The 16,070-nt window shown below is 34.2% G+C and overlaps 2 protein-coding genes across 2 annotated transcripts, besides 30 other annotated features; both read left to right on the top strand.

Moving 5' to 3' along the window:
- Positions 1–289: 289 nt before the first annotated feature.
- Positions 290–1,237, top strand: EKO05_0002714 (uncharacterized protein; the record flags this gene model as incomplete). The annotated part of the gene is made up of 1 exon (XM_038945120.1): positions 290–1,237. The coding sequence occupies one exon, from the start codon at positions 290–292 to the stop codon at positions 1,235–1,237; it is 948 nt and encodes a 315-aa protein (XP_038801304.1).
- Positions 1,238–2,489: 1,252 nt separating this feature from the next.
- EKO05_0002713 (uncharacterized protein) lies at positions 2,490–2,714 on the top strand (the record flags this gene model as incomplete). Its single annotated transcript, XM_059635975.1, has 2 exons — positions 2,490–2,536; positions 2,594–2,714. 2 exons carry the CDS (start codon positions 2,490–2,492, stop codon positions 2,712–2,714), a joined length of 168 nt encoding a protein of 55 aa, XP_059491958.1.
- Positions 2,715–2,884: 170 nt separating this feature from the next.
- Positions 2,885–2,915: a dispersed repeat.
- Positions 2,916–4,798: a mobile genetic element.
- A 272-nt stretch (positions 4,799–5,070) lies between these two features.
- Positions 5,071–5,080: an inverted repeat.
- Positions 5,071–5,659: a mobile genetic element.
- Positions 5,650–5,659: an inverted repeat.
- Positions 5,660–5,934: 275 nt separating this feature from the next.
- Positions 5,935–5,943: an inverted repeat.
- Positions 5,935–6,484: a mobile genetic element.
- Positions 6,249–6,257: an inverted repeat.
- Positions 6,249–6,532: a mobile genetic element.
- Positions 6,476–6,484: an inverted repeat.
- Positions 6,524–6,532: an inverted repeat.
- Positions 6,533–6,886: 354 nt separating this feature from the next.
- Positions 6,887–6,895: an inverted repeat.
- Positions 6,887–7,194: a mobile genetic element.
- Positions 6,902–6,960: a tandem repeat.
- Positions 7,186–7,194: an inverted repeat.
- A 41-nt stretch (positions 7,195–7,235) lies between these two features.
- Positions 7,236–7,246: an inverted repeat.
- Positions 7,236–7,533: a mobile genetic element.
- Positions 7,253–7,307: a tandem repeat.
- Positions 7,523–7,533: an inverted repeat.
- A 195-nt stretch (positions 7,534–7,728) lies between these two features.
- Positions 7,729–9,596: a mobile genetic element.
- Positions 8,522–8,634: a mobile genetic element.
- Positions 8,528–8,631: a mobile genetic element.
- Positions 9,595–10,953: a mobile genetic element.
- Positions 9,597–9,609: a dispersed repeat.
- Positions 9,826–10,031: a mobile genetic element.
- Positions 10,068–10,102: a tandem repeat.
- Positions 10,864–11,155: a mobile genetic element.
- Positions 10,951–16,070: part of a mobile genetic element that runs on past the window's edge.
- Positions 12,508–12,524: a tandem repeat.
- Positions 13,576–13,745: a mobile genetic element.

Genomic DNA, 16,070 nt, shown 5'->3' with positions numbered 1-16,070 from the left:
CTGACCAATTCCAGTGCCCAATAGCCGAATATGTCAAGCTTACTCATAAATCAAGTTAACCTGACTGGAACGTCGAGGGCAGGATCAAGATGACAAGCATGAGGTGAAGGTGAATATGATTTCCGCAAGCCAATCCATCGCACACTCCGTTCGTCCAGAAGATTATGTCACCCATGGGATCTGTGCCTCCCTTTAATCTACTATTATGCGCGCGCGAAGCCTCCCCTCTACACCGAGGTCATCATTTCCAAGGTTCACCACACGTGCGACTGCCTTGACGCCACTCACGATGACGAACGAAGAGCGGATTAGTATCAAATCTGATGTGGTCTCCATCACATCGAGAAGTCCCAAGGGTATTCTAGTTCGGGCACAGACTGCGTTGTCGAGTCTGTCAAAGCCTGTCGATAGTTGGGGTGTCAGCGACGTCCCCGTTCTGTCGCCGCGACATATTGTACCGAGGAGGAGTCAACCATCACCAAGTCGATCGGTTAGAGACCTTGACAGCCGCAAGATCGAAGATGGTCCTAGTAAATTCATCCTTGCAGCAGACGCCTCGTCGCGAGTGGGCCCTATCCGGCCGCTGAGCATCTCGAGCGTGTCGACTTTTGGAGCTTGGATGCCAGACCGAGTGTACGCAACCGACGATACAGCCCACAAATACACGAACATGCGTCCCATCGAAATTGTTTCTAGGAGAAAGCCGGGACCGACACCTGATAGACAAGCTATGGGCGCACCAGTAGGCCAGAATCAGTATCCCCACTCGGTGACTGAAGCATCTTTATACAGCAATCCCAACGTCCACTCTAGCTCCGACCCAGACTCGCACTTGCACCCACTACGCATGCATCCATCAACACTATCATCTCTATACTCCAGCCCGGCGAAAGCGGTCCACAATCAGGATGTCTTGACGCATGCGCAGACTTCGAGCGCACCTCAGTCGTCCGGAATCACACTTCCCGAAGACAAAGCAGCCTCCAAGTCCTCTTATGATGATAGCAGCGGACAGCTGCAGCGTCCCGTATTCACAAGAGTGGATGTGAACACGGCCAATCGATGCGCCAAGAGCGATGGTTTTGAGCTGAATGCGACAGCCTCAACGAGAAACAAGGGCAAGCAAATTGTGGCGGCTTTCCCCAAGGACATCTCGGTACCTCGCGATGTTGGTTATGTCGAGGCATTGCGCCGCTGGTATGAGGAGAAAGAGGTGGCAGCAAAGGAGCGCTTTTAAGTATTCCTTCCATTCAGCTTCTGAAAGAGATCAGCCACGAAGGCTTATTGATACACACAAGTTTGTGGGAAGGGAGTTTGCAGCTTCACAGAGGCCTCGGCTCTGCGTGGAGTTCGGCCTTTGGTCAAGAGCCTAGTGTAATCTCTCAAGGCGGCTTGTTGTTCTGGCGCCGTGGTTCAGTAGTGCATATCATTCGACTACGCTCCTGGAGATTGGAAGTAAGTGCACTACCAACCAAGCACATACAAGTCTGGTTGGGCAATGAAACTCCTGCACGCGGCATACCTAGCACGCTTTGTTCTACATTCGAATGGCAACATGCAATTTTCAGCTCCCGAAGCGCCACGTCTGAGATTAGCACGCCTTTGGCAACTTTCAAACGAGCTGATGAATATGTTGCCAAGATCTCCTGTATTCCAAACCGTACGTGAGATGTTCGTCGACGAACTCCAATTCCCGGCGTTGAGCTCAGGCGTTGCTCGCTAGAGCATGATCCTCAGGGATACCCTTTCTGGGAGTAGGATTTGCAAATGGTTCACGCCGCAGTACTATACCGACATTGAACGTATTCAGAATTATTACATCGTGAAAGGAGTGTAAAAGACCGGCATGTTTTGGTAGCGGCTTAGCTGGTCTGACTAATCAGCGCTGACGTCATTGACTCTCTTTGTCCACGTTGCATTTCTGCCATTGTACTATGTTCCAGCATCCTGAAGTATCGGAATCAATAGCAATAGTACATTGTGCACTTTTGTCATAGTTTCTAAAGCTTCGTGCAATCCTTCATATGCAGCAGGTGCGATCAGCGCTATCGCTGCTACTCCCGCTCTTGTTGTCCTCAAGAGAATAAGCTTGATTGCTTGGTCATGGACAAGATTCGATACGTCCTTTAAAACGACACCCCACTCCCGATGTTATTCTGATGGCGCCGCTTGATGAAAGTCAGGAGGAATCTGATAAAGAGAGATGGACTGAGGCCCGATCGTTCCTGGTATCTCGACTCTACTATGTCTCTGGGCTTTGGTGGAGCTTACGCAGGGTAAAGAATCGGTGTCGGTAACACCCCACAAAGCGTTCGCCGCAACTCCGCCGAGAAAATTCTTCACAAGACCAACGCAACTTCAGCGGCCCTGTGCGATCTCATCAAAGTACAACTGATCTGTAGAGGACCAATTTTGTCGTGGTTTATGATGCTTCAATTGCTGAACGTTTTCATGAATCAAATCAGATCAACATCTGGCCTAATGGCCCAATGGCAAGGCGCTTGACTACGATTAGTTCGAAATCAAGAGATTCCAGGTTGTAAGTATTGCTCCACTAGCAAAGCCCACCGTTCGATTCCTAACATTATAACAGCGACCCCTGGTTAGGTCAAAAGACAACTCCTTTTTTGCCTATGCGTAGCCCATTCCCACGGCGTAGGCATTGTGCATTTGCTAATTTTCGCTGTAGCCTCCGTCCGCTCCTTCTTGATTAAATTCTTTAGTCCCATGTCTTGCTACCGCGTATACCCATGGATGGGGGTTTACTAAGTAATTACTTAGTAAAATAGTAATTACTAAATAGTAATGCCCAAAGAGGTTTAGCATATAGTAATTTACTATTTATTAATTACTATTTAGTAATTACAATTTTTTTTTACTAAGTAATTACTATATAGTAAAAATAGTAATTACTATAACATACTCCACAGGTGAGCGGATTAAACAGGTGAGCGGATCACTCTGCCAAGACCACACCAAACCTCCACCTTACCACGCAATGCCTCAACAACAACATTAATCTACGCCCTTAAGAGAAGCTGTAATACAGCTTGCGCTCTAGGTAATTAAACAAGACGTAATACTTACCCTGTAATGTGCTGCAGCTATATATAACACGCCTTATAGCACACTATACACTTAATACACAAGACAACCTACATAAGCTAATTATACGCTAGTTTAACAGATTATAGACTAGACTAAGGAGGACGTAATTACTAAGTACATCCTTAAGCTAGATGCACAAGGATTTGCCTCTTAGCTGGCTGCTATAGCTAATATAGCTAATTCTTTGCGTACTAAGCGCAATATAGGCTATATTAGCATAAACTAGCCTAATATATTTATTAAGCGCTGCCCTAACCTTAAAGTAAGGTTTAATTGTAAGTATAACTACAAGAGAGCCCTCTGTAAGGATCTAGAGATTATTAGGGGCTAGTTTAGGCTTATAGCAAATGTTAAAGCTAAGTATAGTATCTAAGACAATAACACGTACAACTTTAATAAGATAGGCTTTATAATAGGCTAGATATTAACAGGAGTAGTTATTACAGGCTTAGAGCGTTAAGGACAGCTAAAGGTAGTGCAGTAGGGTAACTGTAAGTAGATAACAGTTATATAGGGCATTAATAGCATAGGGTAGGCTATTCTACCCTTTATTATCTTTAAAGGCTGTAACTACCTCTCTGCCTGGTACAAAGAAGACAATCTACCCTATAATTAGGTTATTAGAGTCTCTAAGAACAGATAGACTACTAACAAGCTTAGTCTAGACTGGTTAAAGCACTTTAATGCCTATACAAAGACGCGCACCTAAGGAGTGTACTAGCTGCTCCTTATTAACAGCTACAAGAGCTATAACTCCCTTAACTTCTAACAATACTGTAAGAAAGCAAACATTATTACACTATATATACCTCTATACTTATTACACCTCTTATAACTACTTAATATAGGTTATTTTACCCCTCTAAAGAAGGCGTATAGGCGCTAAGCTAAGAATTGTATATATAACTATATTACGTATATTACTAAAACTAAGTTTCTACTATGCTTTATAGGCGCCTATAAGGAGACATTTACTTCTAGCAATATCTAAGAAGGCTTCTAAGGCGCTAGATTAGTCCCCTTTAACCTAGAACGGGTTATAATAGGTCTTAATGTCTGCCTACATACCCTACTACTACCTCCTATAGAAGATGCTCTCTAGCAGTCCTAAACCCTAAGTAATACCCTGCAATTAGGGTTGCAATTAACGCTGGTTTAAGAGAGGATTTAAAGGCATGCAAGCAGCTTACTAACTTTAATAGTTAAGGCCTTTAAAAAGCTTACTAAAGGTGCAGCTATTGTTGCGTATAAGCTAGTGTTAGCTAAAAAGGAGATTACTAGGCTTTAAACAGCAAATAAGGCTGCTATGCAACGCAAATTAAATAAAAGAAAGCAGTTACAGGAGAAGGGGGTCCTAACAGCTAAGGAAGGCCTTTAATTAACTACTCTAACTAAGTTTAGGGCGCGTAGTAATAGTAAGAAGGTAAAGAAGCAAGTGCGCGCTAAAGAAGGGGAAGTAACCTAAAGACGCTGTATAAGGTGCTATAATGTTAGACATAACTTATATATATGTAAGAAGGCTATAGAAGATATTTCTAAATAATATTATATACTGCACTACTGTATATAAGGCTAAAGTGGGCTAATGTAAGCTATAATAGGGTAGAGGTTTAGTGTGGTTTTAGTAGAGTAATCCGCTTACCTGTTTAATCTGCTTACCTGTGGAGTACGTTATAGTAATTACTATTTTTTAGAGAAGGAATTCTAAGCTTCTCTATGTTTATTAGTAATAGTAGCTATAGTATATTAATAACCCTTTTAATCGATATATATAACTAAAATAGATTTTAATACTATAATAGAGAAATTACTATATTAGGACTAGCTCTAATATAGAAAAGAAAGGTTAAATAAAGGAAGTAATAAGTAGGTAAATAGGTATAACTTTATAACTATTAGATCTAAACTAGTTAACTAAAGTTAGAATTGTATAATTAACTATACTAGAGAGTTATATTATATTATTAAAGGAGTAAAAAGGGTAAATAGACTACAAAAACTATATTTAGGTTATATTATATATTTTAAGTATCTAATTAAAAGTATAAGGATATTCTAAAGCTAAACATATTTATTTTAAAAATAAATATTAATATAGGTAATAGTTTAAAAATTGTAGAATCTACTATTGTTATTTACTTTAGTAATAAGAGATAAAAAGTCTCAATTTAAAGAAGTTTTACTAAAGTTAATACTAGTATATAGATAATAAATTACATAATAATATTATTACTACATAATAAGAAATAGGTTTATTTAATTAAAAGTATATTAAAATTATATAGAAGGATATAATAGCTTTATACTATAATAATTTTAACAAAAAAAAAATTATCTAAGATATAGGAGATTCTACTCTACTAGGATCTTTTTTATCTATATCTTTAAGTATTTTAAGATACTCTAAAGGCTCTAGGTTACTCTCTAAGAAATCTAGAAAAAAGTCTTCTATATTAGGATAAGTCCTTAATATACTACTTTCTTCTTTAGTAAAGAAGATAGTATTATAAAAGTTAATATTGTTAAGAAAAAAAAGATCTTCCTTTAAGAAATAACTCTTACTAGATAGAAAATTAGGCTCTTCTATTATAGAAAGCTTAAGCTTATCTACCTCTTTGGAAGTAATAATAAACTTTTTATAAAAGTCTTTAATAAGAATTATAAGGCAGTTAGTTTAATAAATCAAAAAAAAAAGTCTTACTTACTATAATCTTTAAAGATAATACTTGTTTTTACTAGAAATATATTTAATCTTTCTAGCATAGAAGATAGCTCTAGACTAATATTCTCTCTATCTTCTAGAAGAAAAGAATATTCTAAGTCTATTTTAGCTTTTTTAAGAAAATCTTTAATTTCAGTTAGCATTTATAAGGATATATAAAGTAAAAGACTTACTAAGAGTAAAGCTATATCTAGAGCTATTATAGTAAGACAGCCTTCTAAGATAGTAGACTATTCTAAGAGTATTTAGATACTCTATAACAGTAATTAAAATATCTAAATTTAGCTTCTTAAAACTACTAATAATAGCTTTAATAGTAGAGTCTAGCTTAGTAGACCTTACTATAGAGCTACTATTAATAGTAGAAGTAATAAAAGATACTTTAGAAAGACTATAAGACATCTTAAAAAGCTAAAAATAAGTTAGAAAACTAATATAAAGTTAAAAAAAAAAGAGGTAAACACTTACGTATAGTTTTAAAGTACTAATAGAAGTACTAATAAAGGTAACAAAGTAGTAGTTACGATAGTAGTAGGGATAGTACTTAATATCTAATAGTAGATACTTTTAGAGATATAAAGAGAATACCTCTTATTATAGTGTTAAAATTTATCTTAGTAAGAACCTTTCTAAATTAGTAATCTAAAGCTAGAACTAAAATTATAAAAGATAAGATAAGGAATTCTAAGCTATCTAGCTTATAAATCTAGATAAGATAGGGATCTCTAGGCTATCTAGCTAATAAATCTAGATAAGAGCGGGATTTATTAGCTAACTAGCTTATAATTCTAGATAAGAGCGGGATTTATTGGCTAGATAGCTAAAAAATCTAGATAAGAGCGGGATTTATCAGCTAGATAGCTAAAAAATCTAGATAAGAGCGGGATTTATCAGCTAGATAGCTAATAAATCTAGATAAGAGCGGGATCTATTGGCTAGATAGCTAATAAATCTAGATAAGAGCGGGATCTATTAGCTATCTAGCTTATAATTCTAGATAAGAGCAGGATTTATTGGCTATCTAGCTAATAAATCTAGATAAGAGAGGGATTTATAAGCTATATTAACTCTTAATATTAGTAATAGAGCTAGGTATATAATAATTAGTAATTAGCTTATATTTATAGAATTTTAAGATATAAAAAAGACTTCTTCTAAAAATAAAAGGTATCTCTACAACTTTTACTACTTGTTTACGTACTTAACTTCTGTGTAGTAGTATTTCTAGTACTATAAATAGTAAGTTACTACCTTGGTAGTATATATTTATTATTATTTATTTTTCCTTTTATCATTTTTACTCTTATATAACTATCTAATTCTTCTTTTTAGAATTTACTTATAGTTAGTTTAGAATCTAGCTTTATAAGAATTACTTTAATCTTATTTGCTATTCTTTTACTAAGTATTACTAGGGAAACTATTTAAAATATAAATTTTAAGTAAAATTTCTAAATACTTAGATATTAAGTATAAATAAACCTTTGTTTTAAAGTATGTCTAGTTTAAGAAAGCCTAAGCTAGATATTACTTTAAGAGACTTTAGATTACCTAGTAAAGATAAGTCTAACTATATATTTAAAGATAACCTATTTACTAGCAAGCTAGTACCTATAGAGTAAGCTACAAATATAAATAAAAGAATTAAAGTAAGCTGTAATAGCTATTCTTATACTACCTTAGTAGGTTAGCCTATTAATACTACTAATTTAAAACAATATTATAAACATAAGCATAAAGATCTTATTAAAAACTCTACTAATAGTAATAATCTTAATTTAGAAGACAATACCTCTAATTTAGATTTAGCTAGTAGTTTTAATTCTAGTATTTCTAGTTCCTAAATATCTAACAATACTAGAAAAAGACCTAGCTTTATCCTATTTAACAAAGAAGAGTAACGTACCCCACAGGCGAGTCGGACAACGGGCGAGTCGGACACTTTTGCTAACCCCCCACCAAACACCACCCTATTATAGCCTAAAATAACCCAGTTTAGTGCTGTAACGTGCAGTATAGTCTGTAATACTATTTAGAAACTACTTCTACCTCTTTCTTACACGTTTGCGCGTTATGTCCTGTCTAATTACACCGTCTACAGCGCCTTTAGGAGGACTCACCTCCTTTAGCACGCACCTGCTTCTTTACCTTCTTCCTATCACTACGCGCCCTAAACTCCTTAAGAGCTGTTAATTGCTAGCCCTCTTTAACTGTTAGGGTCCCTTCTGCCTAAACTTACTTTCTTTTATGTAATTTTTGTTGTATAGCTGCCTTATTAGCAGCTTAAAGCTAAGTAATCTCTTATTACGCTAACACTAGCTTATGCGCAATTATTGCTGCTCCCTTTACTACCTTCTTAAACGCCTTAACTATAGAGGTAGGCGAACTATCTATATGCTTCTAAATCCTTGTCTTTACAAGCGTTAATTGCAACCTAAGTTTAAGGCTGTTGCTTAGGGTTTGTAACTGCTAGAGCTTGTTGTTAACAGGTAGTAGTAGTGATAGAGTGCGCAACTTTATATTAAGGGCCATTATAACCTAGTCTAGGTTAAATAGGACTAATCTAGCACCTTAGAACCCTCCCTAGATATTCTTAGAAGTAATTGCAGCATTATAGGCGCGTATAAAGCATAGCAGAAACTCTGTCTTTATAATATAGTTAATCTAGTTCTATATAAGTACTTAAGCTTAGCGCCTATACGCCTTCTTTAAAGCAGTAAAACAACCTACATTAAGGGGCTGTATAAGGTGTAATAAGTAAGAAGGCAAATAGAGAGTAATAATCTTGTTATCCTTACAGTATTGCTAGAATTTAAGAGAGTTATAGCTCTTATAACTATTAATAATAAGTAAATAGTAGGTGCTAACAGTACGCTCCTTTATATGCCTGTTAAAGTGGTTTATCTAGTCTATACTAAGCTTGTTAGTAGTCTAGCTATTATTAGAGACTTTAATAACCTAGTCTTAAGGCAGTTCTTCCTCCTTGTACCAGGTAGAGAGGTGGTAGTAGGCCTTAAAGATAAGGAAGGCTGGAATAGCCTATCCTTTAGCATTAATGCTTACTATAGCTATAGCCTACTCCTAGTTGCCTAGCTAGATAGCTTTTAGCCAACCTCGTCGTTCTAAAGCTGTAACAACTGCTTCTAGGGAGATCTAGCCTATTATAAAGCCTGTCTTGTTAAAGTTGTACATGTCTTTATCCTAGATGCTATACTTAGCTTTAGTGTTAGCTACTAGGCTAAACTAGCCCTGTAGAACCTTAGGATCCTTACAGAGAGATCTCTTGTAGTTGTACTTGTAATTAAACTTAACTTTAAGTTCTAGGTGTTGCTTAATAAACGTACTAGGCCAGTTTACGCTAATAGGGCCTAGATTACGCTTAGCGCGCAAAGATTTAGCTATAGTAGCTATATCTAAGAGCTAAGGGGAAAATCCTTACGCATCTAGCTTAAGAACATGTTTAATAATTACCTCCTTCTTATTGTTGTCTAGCTTCTGTAAGTTGGCTATAGAATCAGCGCGTGAAGGTTGTCTAGTGCGCTGGTTGCTTAGTGTGCTTTGAGGGACCTTGTAGATAGCAGCAGCGCGTCGCAGAGATAGAGTCGCGTCTTATTTAAGAGCCTGGAGCGCAAGCTGTATCTGCGCTTCCTTTAACGCGTTTAAATAGTGTTGTTAAGAAGACATTGGTGTAGGAGGAGGTGTTTGGTGGGGGCTTGGCAAAAGTGTCCGACTCGCCTGTTGTCTGACTTGCCCGTGGGGTACGTTATAGGAAATATTTACTTAAATTTATAGTAACTAATAATCTTCTATTTAGTATAGTAGAAAGTAAAAGCTTTAAACAGCTATTAAATTATATAAAAGAAGATTTGCCTAGTATTAGTAGGCGTACAATTAAAGATAACTTAGATTTATTATACTTAAATAAGCTTAATATAATTAAAGAAAATCTACAAAATAATACTAGTCTATTTTCTATAACTTTAGATAAATAGAATTCTAGTAATAATGTAGATTTTCTAGCTATTACTATACATTATTATAATAATAACTTAGAATTAGAGTCTTACCTTATAGGATTTAAAACTCTAGAAGATTACCCTAGTTATATAGGCCTAATACTATATAATATAGTTAATGGTATACTAAAGGAATATAATATAAGAGATAAACTACTAGCTATTACTAGAGACAACGCTAGTCCTGTTAATTCCTTAGTTTTAGCACTTTAGAAAAGCTATAAAAGTAAATTTAATATTAATATTATAGATAATAGGTGTATAGCACATATTCTAAATCTTATAAGTAATAGTTTTTTAACCTATTTATCTTTTATACCTAATAATACTAAAGGATATAGAGATAAACTAGAAATATATTTTAATAATATAGATTATAGAACAAAATATAATAGTTATAAAGACGTACCTATAACTATGAGGAGTATTATTACTTCTATAAAATATAATCACTTTCTAAAAAATACATTTAAAAAACTAGTAAAGAGAAATAAAAATTTACAATATAATAATATAGGCGTAGAAAGACTTATTAAAGATAATAGTACTAGGTGGCTTTCTACGTATAATATGCTAGATAGATTTTTATATTTTAAAGAAGAAATAGATATATTACTTTCTAAGGCTAGAGAACTCCCTACTAATAAACAAAAGAATTTAAATCTTAAGAAATTTATTATTACTTTTCTAGAGTAGGATTATATAATATACGTAAGAGATATTCTAGAAATATTTAGAAAACCTACTATTAAAATCTAAGCTCCTTATTATTTTACCAGCTTTTTAATTATACCTTATATTACTAGACTACTTAATAAACTAGAGAAACTAAGTAATACAAATACTAATATAAATCCTAACTTTAACATTTATATAGAAGTAGCTTTAAAAGAAGCTATTAGTAAATTACTAGAGTATTATCCTATAAAGAATACTAGAGTTATAGATTCTAGACTAAAGCACTTATATATAATAACACTTCTAAATCTATAATTTAAGCTAGAGATATTTAAAACTCTAAAGTATAATTATAGTACTATAGAGTTAATAAAATATAAGTTTACTATTATATTTAATAATTATAAAAATAATTATAAACCTTATAATTATTAGGCGCTAGGCCTAGAGGTACTTCTGCTAGTCTTAGCAAGCTACTATAGGGCTAGCCAGCCTAGACTATATAAAGGTGTTAGAGGTTATTACTAATACTCTAGTAATTAGTCTTATTACTACATACTACGTACCTTAATACACCTACTATCCTCTTTAACTCTATCTTCTCTTATAATTACTTTATATACTCTTTATATTCTAATTACTTTTATATTATAATTAAAGATAGACCTAAGCTACTATAAGTCTTAAACTAAATTATCTAGGCTTACTATCTTTAGAGAGGGACTAAGACAACCTACCTGTAGGAGAGCTAGTAGAGCGTAAGGTAACACCTCCCTCTGTAGATAAGGAGATACCTTAACAGACACTAAGTGTCTATAGTGCCTTAAGAGGATCTGTAGGTCCTCTAGGCAGTACACCTTACTCTAGAATTTGCATCTATAGGGCAGCTTTAGCTAGAGAAGGCTAGAATAGCCTAGAAGTAGGTAATTAATAATAGGAGTTAGAAAACTTACGCAAATAGTTGTAAGAGATAAAAGACTATAAGGAACTTTCCTTTTTTTACAAACTTAGACGCAAATACAACAAAGGAGATCTAGTAACAATCCTATCCTTCTAAAAAGTACTAGAAGAAGTAGAGAAACTATAATCTTTTCTATCTATAAACCTTTTATAACCTAAACCCCTATAGAAGTACACAAAGCGCAACTGCGCTAAATTTAACTGTTAGAAGAGAGATTATAAGGGATACTTCCTTTAATCTCTAGTTAATTTCCTTATAGAGGAATAAAAGATTAACTTTAGTATAAGGTACCTCTTAGAGAACCTAAAGATGTTATAGTAGGCCTACTGCATAACTAACTACTATAATCAGCTAACCTAGGAACTAACATAGTAAGAGCTAAAAAGAATTATACTAGATACTCTAGAAATACTAGCTAAACACAAGTAAGCAGTGTATAAATCCTTAAAGTAATATAAGTAGTAGAAATCTTAGTCTCCTACAGATCTGCTTGACTTTATACGTCTACTATAGAAGAAACTAGGTAACTTCCATATGCTAGAGGTTTAAGTCCTAGAATATATTACTATACTGCTCCCTAGTATATAAAAGGACTTATTTCTTATCCCCTATAATTAAAGGAACACAATCCTAAAGGTAGAGGAACAAGCTAATATTATTAACTAGAGACTAGGTTAGCATAGCTAACAGCTACCTAAGAAGACTCTAGCTAAGGGTAAGATAACTAACAAAGGACTACAGAAGCGCTAATTTAGTAACTCTAGGTTAGAGGGGAACATAAAAACCCTAAAAAAGTTATTTAAGTTTAAGAAGTTCTGTAAGGAGCTAGTAAAGGGTAAAAAGGGCTAAGATAGGCTACACAAGACCTAAAACGCATACCTTAAGTGCAGAGAAACTAGTTACTACTGCCCTAACTGCCTAAAGCTAAAGTTAAACTAGAAAGACCCTGCTCTAGATAAGTTAGGAAAAGACAAGGGACCTAACAGCTAATCTCCTTTCTTGTAGCCTATATTAAATTATCTAAGAAGAAGAAGAAGAATATCTCTCTTTATAAGGTAGTGTATCTAGAATATATATGCCTACTTATAGTTAAAGCATCTATAGGTAACACAGAGAATATAGAAGCCTTAATAGATAGAGGGTTACAACTAAACTTAATTTTAGTTCTCCTAGTAAAGGAGCAGGATCTAGAGGTTATACTAATAAATAAAATAGTAGCTAAAGGTGTAGGCAGAGCAGAATTGCCTATCTACAGAGTAACTATAGCAGAAGTATCTATTATTAACTCCTATAGAAGACAGGAGGTCTAATAGATACCTTTTGTAGTTATAGACCTACAAAGGTATAAGATATACCTTAAATTACTCTAGATTTACTAGACAAACCCTAAGCTAAGCTATTTAAGCTAGCGTATGCTCTTCTAAGGGAAGAAGTATAGGAACTCTCCTAAACTAGAGAAAATAGTATTAGAAGATACTAAAGAGTTTAAACGCACTATAAGAAGTCTCTTAGTAGACATTTATATGTGTATAGTGAACTTAGTAGGTACACATAACCTAATATCTGCTAAAAAGGGCCTAATTCTAGAAGTGTATTACAAATATACGTACTTAGGATTAGAGGATAATACTTAGGTCCTACTAGAGTATAGAGAGCACAACCTAGCAATTAATATTATAGAAGGAGCTACTTCCCCCTACTAACTGTTATACAGACTATCCGTAATAGAATTAGAGATACTTAGGAAGTATCTAGCAGAATATCTACAACGTAGCTAGATACAACACTTAAGGTCACTAGCAGAGGCGCCTATTCTCTTTTTAAAGAAGAAAGATAGTAACCTATAACTGTGTGTAGACTATAGAAGTCTAAACAAGATAATAGTTAAAAACTGCTATCTATTGCTACTAATTATAGAGTTACTAGAATAACTAGTGTAAGCTAAGTTCTATACTAAACTAGATGTATATAAGGCATATTACTATATCTAAATTAAGAAAGGGGATAAGTAGAAGACTGCGTTTTAAACTTGGTATAGACATTTTAAGTAAATAGTAATGCTGTTTAGACTTACAAATACTCCTGCCTAATTTCAGGCCTATATAAATAAGGCACTAATAGGATTAGTTAACGTAACTTATATTATATATCTAGACAACATATTAGTATACTCTAAGATAGAGGAAGACTACGTTAGACACGTTAAGGAGGTCTTAGAGAGGCTTTGCAAAGCAAACCTCTATATGCGCTTAGATAAGTGTAAATAGCACTGTTAATATACAGAGTACCTTAGGTACATAGTCTTACTTAAAGGGGTAAGCATTAACCTAGATAGGGTTAAAACAATCTAAGAATAGCTAATTCTGTGCATAGTTTGTAATATCTAAGTATTTATAGGCTTTATAAACTACTATTAGAAATTTATTACAGGGTTTTCTAAATTAGCCTTACTATTAACCTAATTAACCTAGAAAGGGCTAAATTTGGCTAAATCTAGTTAAGCAATAAGGAAGGAGGAAAGTTAGCCTCTTAAGCTAAGCAAAGAATCCCTATAAGCTTTCTAGAATATAAAGGATTTATTTATTAACGTACCTATCTTAGTTTATTTTGTACTTAGGAGACAGACTAGGATAGAAGTAGATGCCTCTAGAGGCGCTATCTTAGGAATCCTTAGTTAACTAGTCCCTAGAGAGGGGAAGCTGGCCTAATAGAGGCCTGTGGACTTCTATTTAAAGAAGTTAATCTAAGTAGAGTATAACTATAATACTTATAACTAGGAACTTCTTATAATTGTCTAGAGCCTACAGTATTAGCAAAGATACTTAGACAGTACCTTCTTTAAGATCTTAACAGATTACTAAAACCTAAAATAGTTTATAGAGATAAAGGTTTTTAGCTATTAGTAAGTAAGGGTATACTTAGTGCTATCTAAGTTTAACTTTGTAATTACCTATTGCCTAGGGTCTACAAACCCTGCAGATAGACCCTTATAGCGTCCTAATTACATAAGAGAGGCATAAGACCTCTTATAAAAGTATAATAAGGCTTTTATACAACTACTTTAGGAGATCCTAACTAGAAGGAACCCTAATACTCCCCTAGTAGCAGCTATAACCCTTTATTTGTCTGTAAAAGGAAGAAAGGACATAAGAGATCTTGTAAGAGAAGAATTAAGAGAGAACAGTTAGACAGAGCTAATAACAGACTTAGATAACACAGACAAACTCTCTAGCACTAAAAAAGAGTTAAGCAACGTTAAAATAGGATAAAATAACCTAGAAAAAGATAACACAGCTAAGGAAAGGCGTATCTTACTTATAATGCTAAAAGATAAAGTGTAAGTTATTAAAGAGCGTTATAATAACCTAATATTAGGATACTTTAGAGCATAAAGGACCTTAGAGAAGATTTAGCGCAGATACACCTAGAAGGGCATTAATAAGGATGTATCTAACTACTACCACAACTACTTAGTATATAGGAGATTAACTACTACCTAACACAAACTGTACAGGTTATTATAACCTTTACTAGTGCTAAGCTAACTATAGGAGGACGTAATAATAGATTTTATTATAGAACTACCCCCTAGCAAGGTGGCTAGGTTAGTGTATAACTTAATACTAGTAGTAGTGTACAAATTAACTAAAATGTCATATTATATACTAGCTAGGGCTAATTAGGATAGAAAAGATCTAGCGCATACCTAGATTAGAGAATTATCTGCTTATACAGCGCGCCAGCACAAATTATCTTAGATTAGGGGCTGCTAATAAACTTAAAGACGTAGGAAACTTTTAACTACTATTTAAACTTAAGACAAGTCTTAATATTGGCCTATTATCCCTAGACAGATAGCTAAACAGAAAGGTAGAATTAGACGCTTAAACAGTACTTATATTACTATTATACTCTAGAATAAGACTATTAGGCCCTATACATTTTAATTACAGAATTTGTATATAATAATAGTATTTACATATCTATAAATATAACACCTTTCTAAGCCTGTTATAGTATAGACCTAAGGAGCACAGATTAGCCTACTTTAGTATTAAAAGGCAGAGAATCTCCCCTTACAAAGGAATTAGCTGCTAGAGTTATTACCTTATAGGCTACTTGCAAAGTAAATATAGAAAAGTTAAATAGGTATTAAAAGAAACACTTAGATAAGAAACAACTACTAGCACCCTTTAAAGTAGGCGATAAAGTACTAGTTTCTAGTAAGAACATTAGGACAGTACGCCTAAAAAAGAAGCTAGACTAGAAATACCTAGGACCTAGGACTATTATAGCCTAGATTAGCCCTAGTGTATACAGAGTAGACCTGCTAGGAACAAAAGGGATCTATCTAGTATTCTATGCGTTACTACTAGACCTATATATACTAAGAAGTTAACTCCTAATTATATAGGAATAAATATAAGAACCTATAGTTAAAGGGGAAGAGAAGGTGTAGGATATAGAAAAAGTCCTTAACAAAAGGTAACTAGAAAATAGACAGTAGGAATACCTTATTAAGTAGGACAGATTCTCTAAATTAGAAAACTCCTAAGAAATTAGTATAAATCTTTCTAAAGAAGTG

The sequence above is a fragment of the Ascochyta rabiei genome, chromosome 4, assembly GCF_004011695.2.
Source record: "Ascochyta rabiei chromosome 4, complete sequence".
NCBI lineage: Eukaryota > Fungi > Ascomycota > Dothideomycetes > Pleosporales > Didymellaceae > Ascochyta > Ascochyta rabiei.
The sequence above is the reverse complement of the archived record's forward strand: the minus strand, read 5'-3'. Positions and strand labels throughout refer to the sequence as shown.